Source organism: Podarcis melisellensis, assembly GCF_964234715.1.
Source record: "Podarcis melisellensis genome assembly, chromosome: 13".
NCBI classification, from domain to species: Eukaryota; Metazoa; Chordata; class Lepidosauria; order Squamata; family Lacertidae; genus Podarcis; species Podarcis melisellensis.
This window is the reverse complement of record NC_138545.1, coordinates 55,693,010-55,718,476: the sequence shown is the minus strand read 5'-3', so window position 1 is coordinate 55,718,476 and position 25,467 is coordinate 55,693,010. Positions and strand designations below refer to the sequence as shown.

Here is a 25,467-nt window from a genome sequence, read left to right as displayed (position 1 = left end):
AGTCCATCTTCAAGAAACTGCAGTCCGTGATCTAAGAATCCAAACCGTTCCTGTTTACACCATTTGCAAAGCCAGCTGTTCACTTCCACTATTTTTCCCTCTCTCCCTGGGCCACATCGTTCAACTGGGAGGACAGATGAGATGACAATTTGTGCATTTAATTGCTTCAATTTCCTGCCCAGAGCCTCATAGTCTCTTTTGATCTTCTGGAGGCTATTGCTTGCAGTGTCATTGGTTCCCACATGAACCAAGAGGAAGGGGTATTTGTCAGTGGGTTTTATGATTCCTTGCAGTCGTTCAGTTACATCTTTGATCTTAGCCCCGGGGAGACAGCACACTTCCCGAGACATCTTGTCAGGCCCACAGATCACTGCTTCTGTTCCCCTCAGTAGGGAATCCCCTATCACCACTACACACCTCCTCTTAGGTTTGATCGGGGTTCTTCCGTTCCAAGGACGCCTGCACATTCCCTGAGGACTGACTTTGCTGCTCGTCTTCATATACCTGATCGACTGTAATGAAGGAGAGATCCTCAAATGGAGTCTGCTCTTCATCTTCCATGTTAGGGTAGAGGACCTCAAAGCGATTGTGTATTTCTAAACAATCAGAGCGAACCCTGGGCCTCCTATTTCTTTGAGTCACGTTTCTCCACATATCCTGCTCCTTTGTTGGTGAACTAGCCTGCTTCTCAGGGGAGTGCCCTGTCTCCTCCTTTGTGGAGACGGTGTGCTCTGTTGCTTCCAAGAACATCTCCAGCTCTCTAATTCTTTGGAGCATAGCTACACATTCCTCCAGTTGCTGGACTTTGTCTTGTAAGAGGGCAATCAACATGCAATTGCTGCAGGTAAAGCTGCCTGCAACCTTTGGCAAGATGGCAAACATTGCGCAGGAACCGCAGGCGACTGCAGCTGTTCCCTCACCCTCCATCTTGAGAATGTGTCGTTGGGGGTGGCTACAGTGGTCCTCCATCATAAAAAGCGTGAAGACAGGACAAATAACTCCCCCCCCAAAAAAACCTAGGTCTCCCCCAACAAACGTTGTGAGACTAGCTCCCCTAAATCTAAAGGATGGATCAAACTGTGCGTGCCACTAGGGGCGCGCCTCTGCCCTGCAAGCTCTGATAAGCTCCTCCCACAGCTAATCACCTGCCTCAACAGAAACCCTGCCCCCTCTGACCTTTGCACAGGGAGAGCAGCTAATCAGCCACAAAGAAACACACACACCAGAAAACCCTTTTTGCTCCTTCTTCAGCTGCTGCCCTGCAAGCTCTGATAAGCTCCTCCCACAGCTAATCACCGGCTAATTATCTATTACTGGCTAATAGGTTACAAAGAGTACTTAATGAAATTATACACAAGGATCAAGCTGGCTTTCTACCAGGCAGGCATATGTACAATAATATGAGAAATATAATAGATATTTTAGAATATTTGGAAGCCAGAACTGACCAAAAAGCAATTCTGATGCTGGTAGATGCTGAAAAGGCTTTTGACAACATCTCCTGGATTTTTATTGGGTTGGTGGGGGGAGAATAGAAGCTATGGGATTCGGGGGAAATTACAACAGGGGCATTTAGGCAATATATAGAGATCAGAGAGCAAAGCTGATATTGAACAACAAAATAACAGAGGAATTTAAGATAAGTAAGGGGAGCAGAGAAGGATGCCCCCTTCACCCTTATTGTTAATCATGGTGCTAGAATTGCTAGCGATCGCTATAAGAAAATACCAAGATGTAAAAGTATAACAGTGTGTGTGGGGGGGGGAATCACATAAGATAAAGACTTCTGCGGATGACCTGATACTAACTACCGAAAACCCGGAGGAAAGTGTACCAAAAATAATAGAAAGAATCCTCGAATTTGGAAAGGCGAACTAATATCAGTGTACTGGAAGAAGCAAAGATCACCAGTGTTGAAGCAATGATTCTTCAACATCAGCTTCGTTGCACTGTTCATGTTGTGTGGATGCCTGATGATCATCTTCCAAAGCAACCACTTTATTCCGAACTTAAAAATGGAAAGCGTAATGCTGGTGGTGAACAAAAGAGGTTTAAAGACTGTCTCAAGGCAAATCTAAAAAAATGCTGTATAAACACTGACAACTGGGAAACACTGGCCTACGAGCACTCCAGTTGGAGAATAGCCTTTACCAAAGTGGTCTTGGGCTTTGAAGACACTCGAACTCAGGATGCAAGAGAGAAACGTGCTAAGAAGAAGGCATGCTTGGCAAATCCACACCGTGATCAACTCCTGCCCGGAAACCAATCTCCCCACTGTGGAATCACATGTGGATCCAGAATTGGCCTCCACAGTCATCTACGGACTCATTGTTAAAACCGTGTTTATGGAAGACAATCTTATTCGGCTACGAGTGATCACCAAAGAAGTTAGCAAAGAATATGTCTATACAAGAAAAAGAAGAATTACAAACAATTTCAGGACTAAAGATAGTAAATAAGGCTAAATATCTGGGAATTTGATTGACAAACAAAAATACTAATCTATTTAATGATAATAATTTGGAAATTTGGAAAGAAATTAAAAAGGATCTGCATATTTGGAATAGGTTAAAATTATCATTCAGTGGTATCAGTAGTAAAAATGAACATGCTTCCCAAAATGATGTTCTTATTTCAAATGATACCAGTAATTGGAGGGATAGGTTGTTTTAAACTATGGCAAAAAGATTTATCAAGATTCATTTGGCAGTATAAAAACCAAGAATGAAACAAAAATTATTAATGGATAGTAAAAATAGAGGTGGATTGGCATTACCTGATTTGAATTTGTATTATTATTTGGTCTGTCTAAATTGGCTAAATATGTGGATTGTATTACAGACTGCAGACATTGGATTTAGAAGGATTTGATAACCGATATGGGTGGCACTGTGGGTTAAACCACAGAGCCTAGGACTTGCCGATCAGAAGGTTGGCGGTTCGAATCCCCGTAACGGGGTGAGCTCCTGTTGCTCGGTCCCTGCTCCTGCCAACCTAGCAGTTCGAAAGCACCTCAAAGTGCAAGTAGATAAAGGCGTTTCCATGCGCTGCTCTGGTTCGCCAGAAGCAGCTTAGTCATGCTGGCCACATGACCTGGAAGCTGTACGCTGGCTCCCTCGGCCAATAAAACGAGATGAGCACAGCAACCCCAGAGTCAGCCATGACTGGACCTAATGGTCAGGGGTCCCTTTACCTTTATGGGTGGCATGCATATTTAGGACATGAGAAGGTCCACAGAGGATTTCTTAAGCATATTGTAAGAAAATCACTATGCAGAGCGTGGGGAAAAATAAAGATCTTTTAGAACCCAAAACACGCTGGTGGCTCTCACCATTGGAGGTGATAGCAGTGAAAAGGAAGAATACAGAACCAAAATGGGTTACATATAAGGATTTGTTAGAAGAAGAAAATAGCAAATTGAAGCTGAAAAAATATGCGGAAATAAAACATCACCTGACAGGGTGCATTCAATATGATAAATTAAATGAGGTGTTCAAAATACTGTAGATAACTAAAAAGGTTTTGCAAAAGAAGTCCCAATATTAGATAAAGAATTATTACAAAATAAGAAAAAAGTAGTATCTAGAATATATGGAATTTTATTAGAATGGAAGGTTAAAGATGAGCAAGTAAAGGAAGTAATGATTAAATGGCAATGGATATAGGTAAACCTATTCAATTATCATCATGGGAAAAATTATGGAATGCGAATTGGCGATGCTGTCAGGGAACTGCCATTGGAGCCTGAGGTGGAGGAAAGGCTCCAGAGGGATGCCGGAGAGGGTCCCAGTAGGGGGAGAGGCAGCCCATCTGCTGGGGAAGGAAATCAGCGTAGCACCAGTGGAGAAGGGGGGCAGAAGGGGGAATTGGCGAGGGGGCTCCAGGACTCCTCGCCGGAGACCAGCAGGGAGAGCACGGGTCCTCCGCTGCCCACACCCTCCCTGCGCAGAAGACTTCCGCGCAGGGAGAGTAGGAGGAGACTAGGCGTCAAAGAACTTCTTTGCTGGAAGAAGTTCAAGAAATGCCCACTGACGGATTCTGCCAGCGATTGAGACAGCCACGGATGGGTGGCTGTCCGGACAGAAAGGGTTCACCCAGGTAACCTAGCCAGGAGTGGCGACAACTTACGCACGAGCAACCCCTAGAACCATTACAGATGCCATAAAGGAAAATTTTCTAAAGATGTTTTATAGATGGTACATAACACCAAGCAAAATATTCAAAATGTATAAAACAAAAGCCAAAATGTGTTGGAGGTGTAACCAAGCAGAGGGGATGCTGTGGACTTATAATAAAATTAAGAGCTTCTGGGATATGGTATATGAAGAGCTGAAGAAAATATTTAAACAAACCTTTATTAAAAAAAACCAGAAGCTTTTCTGCTCGGCATATTAGACTCCAACTTTGCAATAGAATATTCCTGTTTGCAACATTGGCAGTGAGAATCTTAATTGCAAAAAATTGGAAAAAGATAGTACCAATAAAAGAAGAGTGGCAAGATAAATTATTTGATTACCTTGAATTGGCCAAAATGACGAATTCAATTAGGGCACAATCTAAACAAAAATTCAAAAAAGAAAGGGGAATATATAGAGATTATCTAAAAAAGCAGTGTCCTAAAATCAATACCTGGACTTGCTTTGAGTAATTTTTACAAAACAAAATATGGTGTAAAAGAATAAAATATAGAGAAAACTAGGGAAAAGGAAATGGGAAAAAATAGTTGACCAAATATGAAATTTGACCTGCGCTGAGGACGAAAGAAGTCCATTAGAAAAGAATAAGAATTGAAATATGGATGTACATTTATTATTTGTTTTGTATCTGTATCTGTATCTGTATTTTTTTAATTAAAAAGTCTGTTTGTGTTGTAATAAAAAGCTAATGAAAAGCATATAATTCATTTTGTAAGCTTGCACCTAGTTTTCCAATCTGTTAAGGTGATTGTGAATTCTGATTCTGCCTTCTGCGGCAATTGCTCCCCCTCCCTGTTGGGTGTCACCTGCAAATTGGATAAGCAACCCTTCAATTCTACAGCACCCCACTTATCCCTTGCTTCCAGGAGGAACCATTAATGAGTACTCTTTGGATTCAGTCAGTCAACCAGCTACAAATCCACCTAACAGTTACCTCGTTCAACCCACATTTTACCAGCTTCCTTGCAAGAATATCATGGGGAACACTGTCAAAAGCCTTACTCAAATCAAAATACAGGAGGTGGTTCACGGGGCTCCAGGTACTCATCCAAGGTCTGTGTTCCTTTGGAGAATTGAGACATGGTGGAGAATGTAGCACCTTTAAAAAATATGGTTTATTGTCAGGGTTCACATATTTACACCTTCAATCTGCACAGAGGGAATCTAGATCTTACAGCATGGTCATTTCAAGCAGGGATTGTCCCATACAGATGTGCAGCACTGGAATCAAAGGCATCTCTCCCAGCCAGCCTTCAGTCAGCCTGCCCAAGAGGGATACCAGTTTTTTTCTGTCTCTTCTTCTTCCCAGCACATCTTGCTCCAAAGACTCCATTTTCCTGTCATTTCGAACCCACACCATGACATGTCATGTTAGTGCCGCTATCCCAGGTGAGGCCCTGGTTTGGAGAGAAAGCTTAGCCTGTGCTTTTCCACTAGCCTTCAATCTTCCCTCCAATACTCCAAATAATCAAAATACTATCATTTATTAATTTCTAGGGTTTAGGGCCCCTGCTCCCCCACAATACTACCACCCCTTTTAGCAAAAGGGGCAGCTTTCCACAGCTGTGCAGAACAAACAACAGAACAGTTACTGACAGCATTCAGAGCAATACATCAAAACAGATGATAGCACAGCGACACATTTTAAAACACAGTAACAGTTCATCTCCAAGTGACCTCCAGTTTCCCTCGAATCCTTCAGGCCTTCTCTTTCCTCTTGGGGTACATTTTGGTCACCAGTCTGTATCCCAATGCAGCTTCTCAGTAACCCACACTTGACAGTCAAGGTGATAAATTTCCAATAAATCTCCAATGTTTAAGCCAGGATGTCAGCCTCAGTATGGATGTCAGCCTCAGATGTCTCACCCAACACTGTTAACAGTTTTTGTCATTACAGGCATGGAAAAAGTAAACAAAACAATTATTAGCCCCCCACCCCACCCAAACACATCACAGCATTTCAAAACCAGTGTTGAACTTGCAGGCAGAGTCCCCTCATAAATTAGTTCAGAGTCCCAAGAAAAACCCTCTTGTTGTAATAGCCTGCCTGGGTTTTCTAAAGAATTCTTACTCTTGAGTAAACACAGTTCTCAGTCAACCCAATTCCTTCTGGGTCAGGGCCTCCAAATTCACACCCAAGTCCCATAACCATTTTTGTAACTGGTTCAAACGCAATCCCAAGATCCCAGCTGCTCCCTCTCTGGCACATGGGGGATCTCTTCCCTGGGGCCCATTCCACCCTATCTACTGACCCATATTCAAAATCAAAATCTTGCCACCATACTTTATCTGGAGCACTTTATTTAGAATCTCCAGGCCTGGCCGACCCACATGGGTGGCCAGAACTCAACCCCCCCCTTTGCTTACTCCTGGGGCTAAACAAAAACAAGTAACTTCCCCAGTGGCTTCCTTCCCCACTTGTAGCATTGAGGCCTTTCCCCACCTGTCAAGGACACTTGAGTCACCCAAGGGCCAAATCACTGGTGTTCGAAACCTCACCAAATCCAGCAGGTACACAAGCTTCACATTTCTCTTGCACTTCTGGCCATGCAGACACACCTCCTCCTGAAGATTTCCTTGCATGTTCTCCATGAAGGAAAACTCTGCCAGCTCACTTTTCATCTTCCATCACAGATTCAGCAGGAGTCATCTGCTTCTCCTTCCACCCCCCGAATACACCAATCCAGCAGCCGTCTGCTGCTCCTCTGGCTTCTCTCTGAGTGCACTGGAAGTTGCCTTCCTTACAGGTGCTGGCTCCTCTCCCATTTTCTCGGGCACAACTTCCAACTCAGTGGGAGCCAACTGCTCCCCCACTCCAGCCAGCTCATCCTTAGCTCCATTGCATCCAGCTACAGACTGCAACTTTCCACAGTCCAAGCCTTTCAATTGCCCATCCACATTCTGGATCTCTCCAGCCAACCTTTCCTCTTGGGTGCTTGGCAGTAGGACTCCAGGGTCACTCCCAGACTCCCATAGCATCTCACTCTCTTCGCATGTGGTATCATGCTCTCTGGCTCCATTTTCTTTTCCTTTCTTCCTCATCCTCAGCAGGTTTCCAGGGTCAACTAGAAGCAGCTCTGCCAGCCAGCCTTCCTCCAGGGCAATTTCTTTTGGCACCCTGGGAGGAGTTCAGCAGCCTCTCCTCAGCTCCAGCCAATGCAGGAGCACTTCCACTACCCTCTATCCTCTGATCAGCACTTCCACCACCCTCTATCCTCTGATCAGCACCTCGTAACTGGGCTTCCACATCAGCCCTCACCACCTGCAGCTGTTGGTCTATCCAGAGGCGTAGGAAGGTCAGGTGGTGCGGAAAATTTCTTGTCACCCCCTCCCCAAATTGTTGTTTGGTTTTTTTGCCTGCAAAAATGGTTTTACGTTATTTCATATTTTCTTAGAAAGGAATGTGGATTCTGAGCCTCTGATAACAAGTAGGACAGATACTTAAATCTACAGGATGGATTGTGTTTTGGCTTGTGTTATTCTGTTTATATTTATTGTTTATTTATTTAATAAAATTTATTTTTAAAAAACCTGCAAAGTGGTTTACCAAAACAAAAAACAAAAAAATCACAGCAGTAAAATCAAGAAAAATTAACAATCCTACTTTAAAACATACAAAAGCTAAAATATTAAGATTTAAATTACTTCGACTTCCTAAGCATCTAGGTATGCTTGCCTAAAAAAGAATGCCTTTAGCAGGTGCCTGAAAAGAGTCTAGCAAGGCATGTGCTTTGTTGAAATTTCAGCCTTCACGACATATGAAAACGGCCAAGTAAACAGCTATTTTCGTGGATGAGGGTCAAGATATTAACTGATATGCATGAAATTTCATATTTAGCTATATAATCCCTAGTGTAGTAAGATGCCTTTGGAGCAGGCATTTTTTTAAAAGAAGTTTTTTATGAACCACCCTAGTAGGGCAGTAATTGTTCCTTGATAATTTGTCACCCCCCCTACATAATAGCACCTGGGGTGACCCACCCCCCGCCCCCTCTCCTTCCCCCCTGGGTCTATCAGGTGTTTTATATCTTGTGGAGAGGCCCTCCCTTCAGCAAACTGCTGGCTTTGGCACTCCTCCATCAGCTTCATTTTGCTCAAGGAGTACTGCTATTCCTCCCTCCATTTTGACTCCAGGCGCATGTTGCTCCTAGGCCTTCTCTCCAGGAAACACAGATCCCACTTTTGACATCAGTGTTACAAACATTGGGTGCCACTCCTGCTCTCTGCCAAGCAGTAGCAAGATTCCAGGGGGTTCCAGGCACTCACCCAGGATCTGTGTTCCTTTGGAGAATTGAGACACAGCGAAGACACATATCTGCCCATTGTAAGCTGCTTCAAGATCTTTCAGGTAGTAAGCAGTATATAAAAGGAAATAATAATAACAACAAGGATTCCAGAATCACCTGAAAAAGGGTTGGTGGGACCTGCTTCTTGGCAAGATGAGTTTGCACGTGATCAACTGTTGGCTTCGAAAAAGGCTGTGGGAGGGGGGAAAGGATTTTTTAAATTAATTTTTCCCACCAAGACTTTATTATGAAGTTAAAATAACAATCCAGTAAGAAATACAAAGAAGGGAGGGATAATTATTTTTAATGGGCTAAAGATGGTTTGAGGCGGGGGGGGGGGAGCCAGCAAAGTGCTTTCATTTATTAATTAAAATACGTATATACTACTGTTTCTCATATAGATAAATAGATAAACAGCTGTTTGCTGTCCTCACCAGCTTATGCTAAATATTTTCATGGGCGGAAGAAGAAAATTGGTCTATAGCACTCAAAAGAGGCATTACAGCTGAAACAGAGGAAGCCACGACTTCTGTGTAAGTGTTAAGAGGACCACAGTAACAAATCAATGAGACGTTTCTTCCTGGCTTCCAATCCTTTTAACAAAAGCACTGCTTTAAGTGGCTTTTAAAGGGTGCCTGTCCCTCACTGCGTTTAAAGAAGTGCTGCATTCCAGTCCCTGGCTAGGCCTCCACGTTTAGACATCTCTGTCTGGTTTTAAGTCCTGGCTTTTAACTAATCCCGGGAGGATGTGCTTACGTACGTGTGAGCAGGAGAGCAGCTCTTTCATTATATAGGTGTCGTAGATCTGCCGGCTCCTGCTGAGACGATCCTCCTCCGAGTCCAGTTTTTCATATTCTTTAATCTGCAATACACAAATATGGTGATTCAGCACACTGAGCCTTTGAGCTCCTCGATACCTCCTTTGATGGCTCTTCTCTTGGCTTTCCCACTGCCAGACAACTGAATAACTGGAGAAACTGCCCAAAACCCAACAACAGCAAGGTTGATCTCAGCGGTAGAACATCTGCCTTGCATGCAGGAGGTACCAGGATCAACCCCCAATGGTAGGGCTGGGAGACACCACAAACTTGACATGAGCCAACAGTGTGACGCGGCAGCTAAAAAAGCCAATGCAATTCTGGGCTGCATCAATAGGAGTATAGCATCTAGATCAAAGGAAGTAATAGTGCCACTGTATTCTGCTCTGGTCAGACCTCACCTGGAGTGCTGTGTCCAGTTCTGGGCACCACAGTTCAAGAAGGACACTGACAAACTGGAACGGGTTGGCGCCATCGGCGAATGGCGGACTCCCTCCGAGCTCCGGAGGGAGCCTGCTCGGCAGGGGCTGGGTCCCGCCGCGCCGGCTACGCGGGGACCCTCAAAAACCATGGGCGCAGATGCCCATGGACCTGGTGACTCGGCGGGCACCGTTTGCACCCCCCAACCCGCGAAGGAGCCTTTTTAAAGGCTTCGGAGCGGGGGATGGGGGGTGGCGTGGTGCTATGAGTCCTCCGCTTCCCCTGCCGAGCGAAGCCGCATGCCATTTGGCGGAGAGCGCTGACTTCTTCCATTGAAAATTCGGACTAAAAACAACAACCCGTGAGTAATTGGGAAATTGGACTTAAAAGGAAATTTTAAATTCGGAACGAGCGGGGGAGGTGCAAAAAGTCCGTCTCCCCCCTGTTGTAGAGGATTTAAAGCAAGGATCTGACAACTAAGATCGAGAGAAGGGTCTGATTTTTTTATTGATAAAAGTTATTAATTTCACGATGGAAAATTGCAAGATAGTGCTGGAGGAGAAAAGTGGATCGTGCGAGATAAAGTACAACCCCCCCCCCCGGGTAACCGGGAGTGATCCGGGAGAGTGCCTGGTGAGGAGATATAAAGATTTTGACAGCTGTCAAAGTAGCTGTCAAAGTTAGAGAACAAAAAAAGAACTTTGTTACGATGACTTTGCCGGTTAGATTCGTTACAATTTGGATATAAATTGTTGAAAACAAGGGATAACAACTTAGTCTGACTTTTGGGTGTGATCTGGAAGGAAACAAAGTTACCATAATCCCTCTAGAGGGGGCTTTGGGACACTACAAGAATCGCTGTAAGTGGAAAAATACTCATGGATTTGAACAGGACTTTTTATCTCCTGGGAAAGCTGCAAAAATGAAACACTATTTTGTCTACAGAGGTCTCTACACTAAAGGAGACAACAGATATATCTATTGAAGAACGGAAGGGACTGGACGTAAGTTTTTGTTCCTGAATAAATAAAGCCTCTGTAGTGGAACTAGAAGTTTTTGAAATTAGAACGTTTTTGCAGCGGAACAGGAAAAGAAACCTGAGGAAAGTGAGGAAAAAGAACAACAAGAATTGGATAAAGCTGGAACTGGGAGCATTTGGGACATTCAGATTTAAAAAGGACTAAGAAACAAAATTTGAGTTTTACTCTTAAATACAGAGATCTGGATGTAAGAAAAAATGGACCTTCTTGAGATAGAGCTTTTCCAAGACTGGGTGTTTGAAACTAAAGTACTAAAAAGATGGCAAAGACTACTAAAAAGACGGCAAAGTGGAGCTGAGTGAGATTTGGACATGGAAGTGGGGTCTCCAGGCTGACAACAGATAGATTGATGGACATTGGGGATCGAAACCGGGAAAGGGGGGAGGGAAATTCGGAATCCAAAGGGTGTAAAATTATATTTTGTTCTTTACTTTGTTATTTCATTTTGTTCTGTGTATTAAATAGGGGAATTCGTGGAAGGGAACAGGGGTCGATCTTAGGGGAAAAAATATTTTTAAGTGGAAGGATGGTGGAATATATAGGGAAAGTGGTTATATAAGATGAATTAAATTGAACATTGGGTCAATGATAATAACGATAATAAGCTTAAAATTTGGGGTAAGAACTTGTGGAACTAATTTGATGGAAATGGAATACAAGAGGGAGTGGGGTGGGGAAGTCCTGGGAAGATGTTAATGAAAGTAAGGCCTAAATGCAAATGTTTTCTTTTTCTTTTTTTTCTTTTTTCTTTTTTTTTCTTTTATATTTTGTATTTTTCTGGAAATTTCAATAAATATTATTTAAAAAAATAATAATAATAAAAATAGATCAAGGGAAGTAATAGTGCCACTGTATTCTGCTCTGGTCAGACCTCACCTGGAGTACTGTGTCCAGTTCTGGGCACCACAGTTCAAGAAGGACACTGACAAACTGGAACGTGTCCAGAGGAGGGCAACCAAAATGGTCAAAGACCTGGAAACGATGCCTAATGAGGAACAGCTAAGGGAGCTGGGCATATTTACCCTGGAGAAGAGGAGGTTCAGGGGTGATATGATAGCCATGTTCAAATATATAAAAGGATGTCACATAGAGGAGGGAGAAAGGTTGTTTTCTGCTACTCCAGAGAAGTGGACACGGAGCAATGGATCCAAACTACAAGAAAGAAGATTCCACCTAAACATTAGGAAGAACTTCCTGACAGTAAGAGCTGTTTGACAGTGGAATTTGCTGCCAAGGAGTGTGATGGAGTCTCCTTCTTTGGAGGTCTTTAAGTAGAGGCTTGACAACCATATGTCAGGAGTGCTCTGATGGTGTTTCCTGCTTGGCAGGGGGTTGGACTTGATGGCCCTTGTGGTCTCTTCCAACTCTATGATTCTATGATTCTATGACACTCCTGCCTGCAATGCTGGAGAGCTGCTGCCGGTCAGTGTAGAGATGGAACAACTCAGTGTAAGGCAATGTCCTAAGTTCAACACTCCAGGCCACTTTGCCTACATCTGGAAACCATTCTTTGTGCGGCTGATAGAGCGGCAAAGAGCTTGATCGTAAAATCATAGTTGGAATGAACCCAAAGGGTCATCTAGCCCAATGCAGGTATCACAGCTTGAGAAACCTTGTCTTTCAAAGCAGATTAGTGCCACATTTTAGCTACATTGCCAAATGCATGCCACTCTCCCCTTTTTACAATGCTCTTCCAGAAAAGGGGAGCTCTCCTAAGATTTCTCTCCCCAGGTGACCAGTACACAGTCCAAGCAGGGCTGCTACGGCCAGCATCAGGCGCTCTCTTCCTTCCCTGCCTCTCAGACCCTGGGCTATTTTGGGAAAGGCCAGAGCAGCCTTCCTGGTGCTGGAAAGCAGGCCAGGGGTTCACAAGCTGCAATCAAGCCTCTTACCCTAACTGACTCAGCTCCATCCGTTAATTCCTCTAATCAGTTTCCATGGAAAAGAGACTTCTGCATTTACATCAGGCCTGCAGCGGCATTGTCACCAGGAAAGGATTTGCGGGGGAATGGAACAGCTGCTTAAGCCTCATTAACAGGCAGCTCTGGGTTGCGTGTAGATGCTGGTTGATTGTGGTTGCCCCATATTCAGGATGTGTTGGCACCAGAGCCCCTTGGTGTGATCCTCAGCATAAGGGCCAAGAGCCTCAGAGGAGCCATGGGTCCACCCAGCCCAGCATCCTGTCTCCAGCAGCCACTGCCTCTGGGAAGCCTACCAACAGGGCATGAAGGCAATTCCCAATCTGTGTGCCACCAGAAATTAAATGAGCGGCTTCTGTGAGCCCCCAATGCTCCTTCAACCAAGGAGGGCAGTCTGCTGCGTCCCTTGTGTGGGCAGTGCTTGGCCCCATCTCCTCCCACTCCACCTGAAGGCCGGCAGTTCTGTTGCATCTCTACACAGAGCAGGGCATTCAATCATGCCAGGCTCCCAGGCCTGCCTCCAGAGGAGGGCTTTTGATGGATCTCTGCATGATACACTGCTCCTTGGTTAGCCTCCCACATGGCTGTGTAAGCCTGTCGCATTTCCATATTGAGCAAGATGAAATAAACCTATCACTCTGAGACATCACCTTGCCAACAAAGTTCCGTATAGTAAAAGCTATGGTTTTCCCAGTAGTGATGTATGGAAGTGAAAGCTGGACCATAAAGAAGGCTGAACGCCAAAGAATTGATGCTTTTGAATTATGGTGCTGCAGGAGAGTCTGGAGAGTCCCATGGACTGCAAAAAGATCAAACGTATACATTCTTAAGGAAATCAGCCCTGAGTGCTCACTGGAAGGACAGGTTGTGAAGCTGAGGTTCCAATACTTTGGCCACCTCATGAGAAGAGAAGACTCCCTGGAAAAGACCCTGATGCTGGGAAAGATGGAGGGCACAAAGAGAAGGGGACGACAGAGGACGAGATGGTCGGATAGTGTTCTCGAAGCTACCAGCATGAGTTTGACCAAACTGCGGGAGGCAGTGGAAGACAGGAGGGCTCTGGTCCATGGGGTCACGAAGAGTCGGACACGACTAAACGACTAAACAACAACAACAATAAAAAATGTTTGTTTACACAAGCCTGTCCAGATATAGAGGGTGCAGATATGTTTTTAGTTTATTGCTGGTTTTAATTTTTAAATTTTTTAAAATTGTTCTTACTAATAATTTTATTGTTTATTCTTTTTGTAACCTGCTTTGAGAGTTTTGAGAGTTTTAAATGTATTATTATTATTATTATTATTATTATTATTATTCCACCCTATACCTGGGGCTCTCAGTGCACAGAATAAAATCAAGATATAAAACCACAAAATACATAATAAAAACAACCCAATCTCCCCCCCCAAAAGGGCATAGGATGTAAATCGGATCAACCAAAGGCCTAGTTAAAAAGGAATGTTTCTGCCTGGTGCCTAAAGGTGTATAATGAAGGCGCTGGGCGAACTTCCCTGGGGAGAGCTTTCCACAGACAGGGAGCCACTGCAGAGAAGGCCCATTCTCGTGTTGCCACCCTCTGAACCTCTTGAGGAGGGGGCACATGAAGGAGGGCCTCAGAAGCTGATCTCAGGGTTCGAGTGGATTCATATGGGAAGAGGCAGTCCTTGAGGTATTGCGGTCCTGAGTCGTTTAAGCCTTTATAGGTTAAAATCAGCACTTTGAATTGGGCCCAGAAACTAACTGGTAGCCAGTGCAGTCAGACCAGGATTGGTGTAATATGCTCAAACTGTCTTGCTCTGGTGAGCAACCTGGCTGAATTCTGCACCAGATGAAGTTTCCGAGGCAGCCCTATGTATAACGCATTGCAGTAATCTAATTAAACGACATACAAATTTTATGAAATAAATAAATGTAAGTCACTGGGTGAGGGGTTCCAAACCAGGGGCCCCAAACCAGGACTTTCAGCAGCCACTCTCAACAGCTCTGTTCGTCTCCTTTGCTGCAATGTCTCTAAAAGCTGTCGTGTACTGAGTCAGACCCTTGGTCTATCCATCTTGCTCAATGCTGTCTACTGACTGGCAGCAATAGCAGGGGACTTTCCCAGTCGTACCTGGAGATGCTGCCAGGGACTGAACCTGCAACAAGGCGGCAGCTCTGTCCCCTGGGCTACAGCCCTACCATGGAAGAAAGAGGAGGAAGAAACACTCTGGCCTGCAGTTCCAGCCTGGACAGAATCAGCTGACTTCCCAGTGTGAAGACTGTCAACTTGAACCAGCCCTCACCAACAGGACACCCTCCAGATGTTTTGGACTACGCAACCCCCATCAGCTCCAGTCAAGCATGACAGCGCTGGCTGATAGGAGTTGTAGTCCACATCATCTGGAAGGGACTACATTGGCAAAGGTTGCTCTACATACACATATCTTACCCCCTCTAATAAACACCCATTTGACAGCTATGGCCGAATCATTCCCAATAAATCCTTAACCGTGACTCCCACAGCAACAGGTGAGATTCTATTTCTGCATTTAAGGATGTGTTGATGTGCCTGGATTTCTTCTGCTCTCGCTGAGAATAAGAAAGGGATCAAATGTAGCATAATTCCACGAAGGACATGTGATTAATCAGCCAGGGTTGTTTTGTTTTTTTTTAAAAAAAAGATTCTAATACTTATTTTTCAAAAACTGAAGGTGGCAACCACCACCTTATATATTTATTTATGACTTCTATTAGCTTGCTATTTTGCCCAAAAGACTGCTGTTGTTTACCTTTGGAAGGAAGGAAGAAACCCTCACCACCAGCCATGCTGCTGGGGCTGATGGGAGTTGCAGTCCAGCAACATCTGGAGAACACCAGGTTGGGGAAGAGGAGAGGAGGCAATATCCAGATCCCAATATAAGCCTATGTCGTATGTTCTTATAACAGAGTATCTTTTCATATTTTCTTATTTATTCCCTATTGCACAACAAATACACCAGAACCAAAAACAAACTCAATTCCTTTGCCTTTTCTTCCTAGAATTTATTGTGGTTGTAGAGAAACACTGAAAAGTCCAAGGGAAAGAGGGAGATCCTTTCTTGGACATTTAAGAATGGAGAGGGAGGGGCTGAATGGTTCTGAACTCAAAAAGGGAAGTTTGCAAAAGAGCTGTTTTATCACCATCCATGTAGTGTCAAAAATTTTCCCTGAACCTAGCTCTTTAAAAAAAAAAGAAGGGTGGGGTGGGGGAAGAGATTCCTTTACCATGTTGAAGAAAGATCCAGACACGATTCACCAGATTTGAATCGCATAGAGGACAGATCTCTTACCTCTTCATAGAACTTCAGCTGAGGAACCCCTTCCTCCATGTTCATTTGGCATAACTCTTTGAAGAGCAGAAACCCTAGTAAAGACAGAACAGTGTTGTCAATGTAATAGGAATGTAATGTAATAGGAAACGGAATCCCATATAAAGGAATCCCACATGCAAGTCCTTATCTACCTCAGTGCACTGGGATAAACTGAGGTCTGAACAGGAATTTGGAAATGCAGAAAGATATAGGTTTGCATGATATAACACTGTTTTCAGTTGGTGCTAAATGGCTAGAACCATTTACCAAGGAACCTGCTGCTGAACTTTGACCAGACGATCTTTTAAAGGGTCCACACTTAACACCAGCAGAACAATACATTTTCTACCTTCGTAAACATTTTCCTTACTTGCAAAAGTGCATGATATACGGGCTGTCTCACATGTCCATCATGCAGAATTTGACTTGATAAAAATAATTTCATGATCAATTAAAACTGGGAGCAAGTAGGAAAGAAGGAGCACTCAATATTAGCCTTGGGATCACTGGTGGAGGAAGAGGAGTGCGGGGGGAGTGCACCGCCCCCAGCAGCATGATCCCGGTGGGGTGCCATCGCGGCTGCCCCCCCACCCGTGCTGGGTGCCATGCCCCCGGAGGAGGCGTGCCAGTCCTGCCCCCGCCGGGCTCTCCGCCCCCTGGTGCCGGAGCATAAAGCTCCGCCACTGCTTGGGATGAGAAGCCCACTTTACTCAGGCACAATCAAGTTCCACTCAAACCACACGCACTCAAACCAGATAACGTTGTTGTTGTTGTTGTTGTTGTTATATATTTATTTGTGCCCACCTTTCTTCCTGACAGGAACTCAAGGCAGATTACAGACAGAATTAGAACCGCTAAAAACATGGGGAAAGAACAATCCTTAGCAATTAGACATTAATAGAATTAAAACACACACAGGAGGTGTGCCAGCCCTGCCCCCGCCTTCTCTCCGCCCCCTGGTGCTGGAGCATGGAGCTCCGCCACTTCTTGGGATGAGAAGCCCACTTTACTCAGGCACAATCAAGTTCCACTCAAATCACACGCACTGACTTAGCCTTTTGCACAATTACACAAAATTGCTTTCCAAACATTTCTGCTGACTCAAGCAATGGTTGCAAACAAAGGAGCATTACAATCTAGTGACAGGAAACCTGCTGACTCAAGCAATGGTTTCAAACAAAGGAGCATTACAATCTAGTGACAGGAAACCTGCTTGGGCTGTGGCACCTTGCCACAGCAGCTGATTCTCTCTCACCCCACAAGAAACAAGAGGCAAGCCAGGAGTCTCTAGGCCAGCAGGCCTTGCACAGCTGGAGGACTAGAGTCTGACTGCAACTCTCATCAGCCCCAGATAACGTTGTTGTTGTTGTTATATATTTAGTTGTGCCCACCTTTCTTCCGGACAGGAACTCAAGGCAGATTACAGACAGAATTAGAACCGCTAAAAACATGGGGAAAGAACAATCCTTAACAATTAGACATTAATAGAATTAAAACACACACACACTCCCAGATCTATTAAAAACATACAAACATACAAAAACCAAAAACAGAATGGCACCAACCCTTTCCTTAAAAGCAGTCAATTCCCAAAACCCTGTTGGAATGCGAAGGTCTTCATTTGCCAGCAGGACAGCAAGGAAGGAGCCAGTCTAATTTCTCTAGGGAGGGAGTTCCAAAATTGTATGGGAGCAGCTACCACCAAGAAGGCCCTCTCCCAAAGATCTTAGAGCCCAGGCAGGTTAATACGGAGGAATATGGTATTTCAGATGGACTAGGCCTAAGCCATATAGGGATCTACAGGTCATAACCAGGACTTGGAACTGTGCCAGGAAACAGACCAGTAGCCAGTGGAGCTGTTCTAGCAAGGGAGTCGTCTGCTCCCTATAACCAGCCCCAGTCCACAATCTGGCTGCAGGTCTTTGAACCAGCTGACGTTTCTGAGCACTTTCCAAAGGCAGCCCCACATGGATAGTACAGCCATATGATGCTGGAGCTGAAGGAAGAAATGCTACATTTTAGTCCAAAAGATATGGAGGGCACCAGGTTGGCAAAGACTGCTCTGTGCAATGCAAGGTAGAAAAATCTTATGTCTAACACAGAGGTGGGGAACAGCCAGCCTGCCAGCCCTATCAGGTCCTGATTTGAGCCACACCACCCACAGCTGCCCAACAGCTGGCCACAATACATGTCAACAGGTGTGAGGCAGTTAACAGGTGTGAGGCAGTTAATACATGTCAACAGGTGTGAGGCACAGCTACTAAGGAACCATCAGGAGCTTAAAGGCCCCTCCCAGAGTTCCTCCCTGGGAATTCCCAGGTGCAGCCAGAGCACTGACCTGAGCACTTAAAGCAGGGGTCACCAACCTAAAGCCCCGGGGCCGGATGCAGCCCAATCGCCTTCTCAATCCAGCCCGCGGACAGTCTGGGAATCAGTGTGATTTTACATGAGTAGAATGTGTTCTTTTATTTAAAATGCACCTCTGGGGTATTTGTGGGGCATAGGAATTCATTCATCCCCCCTCAAATATATAGTCCGGCCCACCACATGGTCTGAAGGATGGTGGATTGGCCCGCAGCTGAAAAAGGTTGCTGACCCTTGACTTAAAGCGTGTGAGAAGCCCTCCTTGTAAGTGTAGGGGAGGGGAAGAAAAGCTTGTTCATTATAAGACACAGGAAAGAGGCCCTAATCCTATTTAACTAAGATGGACATGCAAAGGAGATGTGCCTGCTATTTCAGTCTCTGCAGAAGAGATAAGGAAGTTAGAAGAAAGTTGTTCTGCCTCATGATTAAACCAGTATAAGCTTGTAGAAGGAAGTATTGCCAAAGATGGACATAACTGCCCCTTTGCTTGGAAGTGTATGGATGATGCACAGTTTTCATATTTGGTGCACCACCCCAAACTCCTTGCTGGTTGAGGTGTTGCACCAGTCTTGCAATGCCTCAGTAAATGTCAGGATTTTATTGGCTGTCCAGACTAAACCCTCAGGGTATTGGATACAGAACCCTAATATTTTGCCCACCCTGCCATGGGGCAGGGGGGAACAGGAAGCTAGATAGGGGCCCTAAGAACAGCAGCCTAGCAATTCAGGAGAGATCAGCACAGGTTAGGTTAGAAAGACTGTCTAGGAAGTCTGGCAATTACTCTACTTTATACCCATGCAAACCTCCTCAGTATGCCAGTGACGCTCAGCTCTATTTCTCCATGACATCTGAATCGGGAGAGGCTGCAATGCCCCTGGGCCACTGCTTGGATGCAGCGCTGAGAAGGATGAGGTTGGATCCTGAGGTTGGACTGAGCTTGGATCCTGGCAAGACAGAGGGACTGTGCGTCAGTAGCTCCCATGTCCAGGAAATTGGCCAGGTGACTCCCTGGGATGGGGTTGCCCTTCCCTTGAAGAAGCAGGTTTGCAGCTTGGAGGTGCTCTGTCCCTGGAGGCTCATGCAGCCACAGTGACTCAAAGTGCCTTTGACCAACTGCAGCTGCTTTGGCAGCTACGGCCATTCCTGGAACAGGAAAGCCTTGTTGCAGTAGTTAATGTGTTGGTTACTTCAAGGCCGGATTACTGCAATGAGCTCTTGATCTAGAAGCTTGCACTTGATGCAGAACTCAAAACAAAAAAAATTCCTTCCAGTAGCACCTTAAAGACCAACTAAGTTAGTTCTTGGTATGAGCTTTCGTGTGCATGCACACTTCTTCAGATACCATGCACACTTCTTCAGATACCATTTCGTGTGCATGCACACTTCTTCAGATACCATGCATGCACACGAAAGCTCATACCAAGAACTAACTTAGTTGGTCTTTAAGGTGCTACTGGAAGGAATTTTTTTGTTTTGTTTTGACTATGGCAGACCAACACGGCTACCTATCTGTAATTGACGCAGAACTGTACTCTTTTCAGCACCTGTTAAAAATATTTTTGTTTAAAGAAGTCTACCCAGTTATGTGGAATGTGATGTGTGGTTTAATCTGTCTTTAGTATAAAGTAAAGGGACCCCTGACCATTAGGTCCAGTCATGACCGACTCTGGGGTTGCGGCACTCATTTCGCTTTATTGGCTGAGGGAGCCAGAATACAGCTTCCGGGTCATGTGGCCAGCATGACTAAGCTGCTTCTGGCGAACCAGAGCAGCGCACGGAAATGCCGTTTACCTTCCCGCTGGAAAGTAATTTATCTACTTGCACTTTGACGTGCTTCCGAACTGCTAGGTTGGCAGGAGCAGGGACCGAGCAACGGGAGCTCACCCCGTTGCGGGGATTCGAACCGCCGACCTTCAGATCAGCAAGTCCTAGGCTCTGTGGTTTAACCCACAGTGCCACCCGCATCCCTGTCTTTAGTATACTGCCAATTGAATAGTTTAAATAGTTGTTTTTACTAATACTTTTATTGATTTTCTTCATTTTGTGAAATGCTTTAAGGTTTTTTTACAATCAAGCTGTGCATAAATTTAACAAAATAAATAAATAAAATTTCATCTGCACTGTTTTCCCCCTGCAGATGCCAGTGCTGGCCCACCAATCATCGTTAGCCCGGTATTGGGCACAGAAAACTTATTTTGGGTGGATAGCTGCCAAACCTAAAGCACAAAACATTCCCACACAAGACCATGTGCACAAGGAAATTTTTGCATAGAGTGATGTTTGGATACTCTACAATAAAGGCAGCAATGCGGTAAATTTATTTCTATGGAAGAAAATTCCCAACAGGCCCAGATAAAGCCCAGTGGCAAGGAATGTAGATCTAAAGCAAACATATGTGCATCTGAGAGAATTAGAAAGCCACTGGCTTAATCCCCTTGGGAAACACTGCAAAAGGGTTTACCCAAGAACTTTTGCCTTCTGTCAAACTGTTTGGCTAACCAGTTACCCAAAAGCATACTGGTAGAACAGGTCTCCATCATATAGATGAAAAATAACACATACCTTAAAATTAGCTTTTAAAATCAGTTCCACAACTATTTTAAACTCTCACACACAGGAGAGGAGGGACTTCTCAATATATTCTTTACTACCACATTTTTGTGAGGAAAGCCTCTGTGGCCAGACCCTGAGCCTGATGAGGCCTGTTCTAAGTGGAATTTCTACCACTGGGAAAATATATTTTACCAGTACTGTAAGCCCAGTGACAATACCTTGATGGAGATCCTGCTCATGGAAAGTCCCCACCTGCACACAAACACACTTTTGCTCCACAGCCTGCCCAACTGCCTCAGGCTCACATCCCAGAGACCTAAGTATCCCACTTCTCATCCTTGCCAAGGCCCAGCATCCTACTAAATGAATAAACTGGGTTATGCTAAATGTGGCGAGGTGGACTATGGGGTGTGCACCTGTGTCTTACTGTGACTTACAAAACCCCTCACAAAACTCCAACAAGGAGCTACACTGACTCCATTTATTGTAGGAATACATTTACTCCCCTTGCAACAATTGTTTCTGGAGGCAACCCTGTTTCAACTCCAGTCACATAATTTCCCCCAGAGTTCTTGTCTTTAGGAGACATTGAACAGCCTCAGAAAGAGTTCCTTTTCTAAGTCAGCAAATACTGTTAGCGTTCTCCAGCCGGCTGACTCACACATTCAATGGGTGGAGGTGGATCTCCCTTGCAAGTCACAAAAGCAGGACAACCTAATCCATAAGACACCATCAGTATGCAACCACTTTTTAAAAATAACCACAGCCTGAAAACACAAAGCACATACTATTAGTTTTGTGAAGTGTCAAAGAAGAAATAAGCCTGTAGGAATATTGTACATACTAGGAGAGGATATACTGATTAAATATTATCCTTCCTAACTCATGCTAGTGAGTCATACAGCAGAGTTCATTCCCCAATATATAGCAGGAAGCTACTTGGTAGATTTGTTTGAATCTCTATATTTAAGCAATCCAATATGGCTTTGTTCAGATTGGATTTTGTTCCTGGTAAGACCCCTTTTATCCCTTCTAAAAAGAATGAAGACACAAGAAGCTTCTTTTGAAAGTAACAAGAAGTTTACCCACATTCAGTTCACAGTTGGATCCCTGAAGGCAGGCTTTACAGTGTGGCTTACATCCTTGTAAGGATGGTCCCATGTGCCGCTGGCAGAGAGCCAGCAATGCAGTCCAAGAGAAGAAATGGCATCAGAAGAGAGTCAAAAAGAGAAAGATGACTGCATGACTGGACCTTTTGTAGGGTCTGCAAGGGTCACACCCACCTACCTGGTCACATGCAAGGGGAGGATGCTCTAGACCAGGTGGAACAGGAAGTTCAGCTGGCTGGATCAACACCCCCCTGTCTGTGTCCACTCTAGGCAAACAGGAACTGATGTACTTAACTGCTTATGTTACATCCCATAAAGCCGACGCAACCTTAAAATATATTTGGCATTTGCTGATGGATTTATGGACAGACTTGGCTTTATTTGCTACGAAATACAAATATTTGTTGGGGGAATAGTGTGATTTCCCCCTCTGGGTCTTATCAAGATAGTTTCCTAGGGCAGAATCATCAGGAGGTGATGCTTGTGTTGACACAGTCACCATAAAACTCTGCTTTATCTTTCATTTACTGGGATCCTTTCTATACTGCAATCCACCCCAATTCAGTTCTTTCACATAACCACCTTTATGGGCTGAAACTTGGCCTGTTGTTGTTGTTGTTTAGTCGTTTAGTCGTGTCCGACTCTTCGTGATCCCATGGACCAGAGCACACCAGGCACTCCTGTCTTCCACTGCCTCCCGAAGTTTGGTCAGACTCAAAAACACTGTCCCACCATCTTGTCCTCTGTCGTCCTCTTCTCTTTGTGCCCTCCATCTTTCCCAACATCAGGGTCTTTTCCAGGGAGTCTTCTCTTCTCATGAGGTGGCCAAAGTATTGGAACCTCAGCTTCACAATCTGTCCTTCCAGTGAGCACTCAGGGCTGATTTCCTTCAAAATGGAGAGGTTTGATCTTCTTGCAGTCCATGGGACTCTCAAGAGTCTCCTGCAGCTCCATAGTTCAAAAGCATCAATTCTTCGGCGATCAGCCTTCTTTATGGTCCAGCTCTCATTTCCATACATCACTACTGGGAAAACCATAGCTTTTACTATACGGACCTTTGTTGGCAAGGTGATGTCTCTACTTTTCAAGATGCTGTCTAGGTTTGTCATTGCTTTTCTCCCAAGAAGCAGGCGTCTTTTAATTTTGTGACTGCTGTCACCATCTGCAGTGATCATGGAGCCCAAGAAAGTAAAAATCTCTTACTGCCTCCATTTCTTCCCCTTCTATTTACCAGGAGGTGAAGGGAACAGTGGCCATGATCTTCGTTTTTTTGATGTTGAGCTTCAGACCATATTTTGCGCTCTCCTCTTTCACCCTCAATAAAAGGTTCTTTAATTCCTCCTCACTTTCTGCCATCAAGGTTGTGTCATTTGCATATCTGAGGTTGTTGATATTTCTTCCGACAATCTTAATTCCGGCTTCGGATTCATCCAGCCCAGCCTTTCGCATGATGAATTCTGCATATAAGTTAAATAAGCAGGGAGACAATATACAGCTTTGTCGTACTCCTTTCCCAATTTTGAACCAATCAGTTGTTCCATATCCAGTTCTAACTGTAGCTTCTTGTCCCACATAGAGATTTCTCAGGAGACAGATGAGGTGATCAGGTACTCCCATTTCTTTAAGAACTTGCCATAGTTTGTTGTGGTCGACACAGTCAAAGGCTTTTGCATAGTCAATGAAGCAGAAGTAGATGTCTTTCTGGAACACTCTAGCTTTCTCCATAATCCAGCACATGTTTGCAATTTGGTCTCTGGTTCCTCTGCCTCTTCTAAATCCAGCTTGCACTTCTGGGAGTTCTCGGTCCACATACTGCTTGAGTCTTCCTTGTAGAATTTTAAGCATAACCTTGCTAGCGTGTGAAATTAGTGCAATTGTGCGGTAGTTGGAGCATTCTTTGACACTGCCCTTCTTTGGGATTGGGATGTAGACTGATCTTCTCCAATCCTCTGGCCACTGCTGAGTTTTCCAAACTTGCTGGCATATTGAGTGTAGCACCTTAACAGCATCATCTTTTAAAATTTTAAATAGTTCAGCTGGTATAGCATCACTTCCACTGGCCTTGTTATTTGCAGTGCTTTCTAAGGCCCATTTGACTTCACTCTCCAGGATGTCTGCCTCAAGGTCAGCAACCACACTAGCTGGGGTGTACGAGACATCCATATCTTTCTGGTATAATTCCTCTGTGTATTCTTGCCACCTCTTCTTGATGTATTCTGCTTCTGTTAGGTCCTTACCACTTTTGTCCTTTATTATGGTAATCTTTGTACGAAATGTTCCTTTCATATTTCCGATTTTCTTGAACAGATCTCTGGTTCTTCCCATTCTGTTGTTTTCCTCTATTTCTTTGCATTGCTCGTTTAAGAAGGCCTTTTTGTCTCTCCTTGCTATTCTTTGGAAATGTGCATTCAATTTCCTCTATCTTTCACTATCTGCCTTGCATTTTGCTTGCCTTCTCTCCCCCGCTATTTGTAAGGCATCGTTGGACAGCCACTTTGCTTTCTTGCATTTCTTTTTCATTGGGATGGTTTTCGTTGCTGCCTCCTGTATAATGTTGCGAGCCTCCACCCATAGTTCTTCAGGCACTCTGTCCAGCAAATCTAAATCCTTAAACCTGTTCCTCACTTCCACTGTGTATTCATAAGGGATTTGGTTTAGATTGTATCTTACCGGCTCAATGGTTTTTCCTACTTTCTTCAGTTTAAGCTTGAATTTTGCTATAAGAAGCTGATGATCTGAGCCACAGTCAGCTCCAGGTCTTGTTTTTGCTGACTGTATAGAGCTTCTCCATCTTTGACTACAGAGAACATAATCAATCTGATTTTGATGCTGCCCATCTGGTGATGTCCATGTGTAGAGTCGTCTCTTGTGTTGTTGGAAAAGCGTGTTTGTGATGACCAGCTTGTTCTCTTGCCAGAACTCTATTAGCCTTTGCCCTGCTTTGTTTTGATCTCCAAGGCCAAACTTGCCAGTTGTTCCTTTTATCTCTTAACTCCCTACTTTAGCAAACCCGTATAATGAGAAGAACATCCTTCTTTGGTGTCATTTCTATATGGTCTTGTAAGTCCTCATAAAGGTAAAGGTAAAGGTACCCCTGCCCGTACGGGCCAGTCTTGACAGACTCTGGGGTTGTGCGCCCATCTCACTTAAGAGGCCAGGGGCCAGCGCTGTCCGGAGACACTTCCGGGTCACGTGGCCAGCGTGACGTCGCTGCTCTGGCGAGCCAGAGCCGCACACGGAAACGCCGTTTACCTTCCCGCTGGTAAGCGGTCCCTATTTATCTACTTGCACCCGGAGGTGCTTTCGAACTGCTAGGTTGGCAGGCGCTGGGACCGAGCAGCGGGAACGCACCCTGCCGCAGGGATTCGAACCGCCAACCTTTCGATCGGCAAGTCCTAGGCGCTGAGGCTTTAACCCACAGCGCCACCTGCGT

The 25,467-nt window shown here is 44.7% G+C and overlaps 1 protein-coding gene across 6 annotated transcripts in view; it reads right to left on the bottom strand.

The window, feature by feature from the left end:
• The window catches only part of GRK3 (G protein-coupled receptor kinase 3), a 159,316-nt gene that overhangs the window by 65,100 nt on the left and 68,749 nt on the right, over window positions 1-25,467 (bottom strand). For all 6 annotated transcript variants that reach the window (XM_081884596.1, XM_081884598.1, XM_081884595.1 and 3 more), the window contains 3 exons: window positions 15,988-16,061; window positions 9,243-9,344; window positions 8,600-8,674 (listed from right to left, as the gene is read on the bottom strand). In XM_081884596.1, the coding sequence (XP_081740722.1) occupies window positions 8,600-8,674; window positions 9,243-9,344; window positions 15,988-16,061 (251 nt within the window). The remainder of the gene's footprint in view (window positions 1-8,599; window positions 8,675-9,242; window positions 9,345-15,987; window positions 16,062-25,467) is intronic.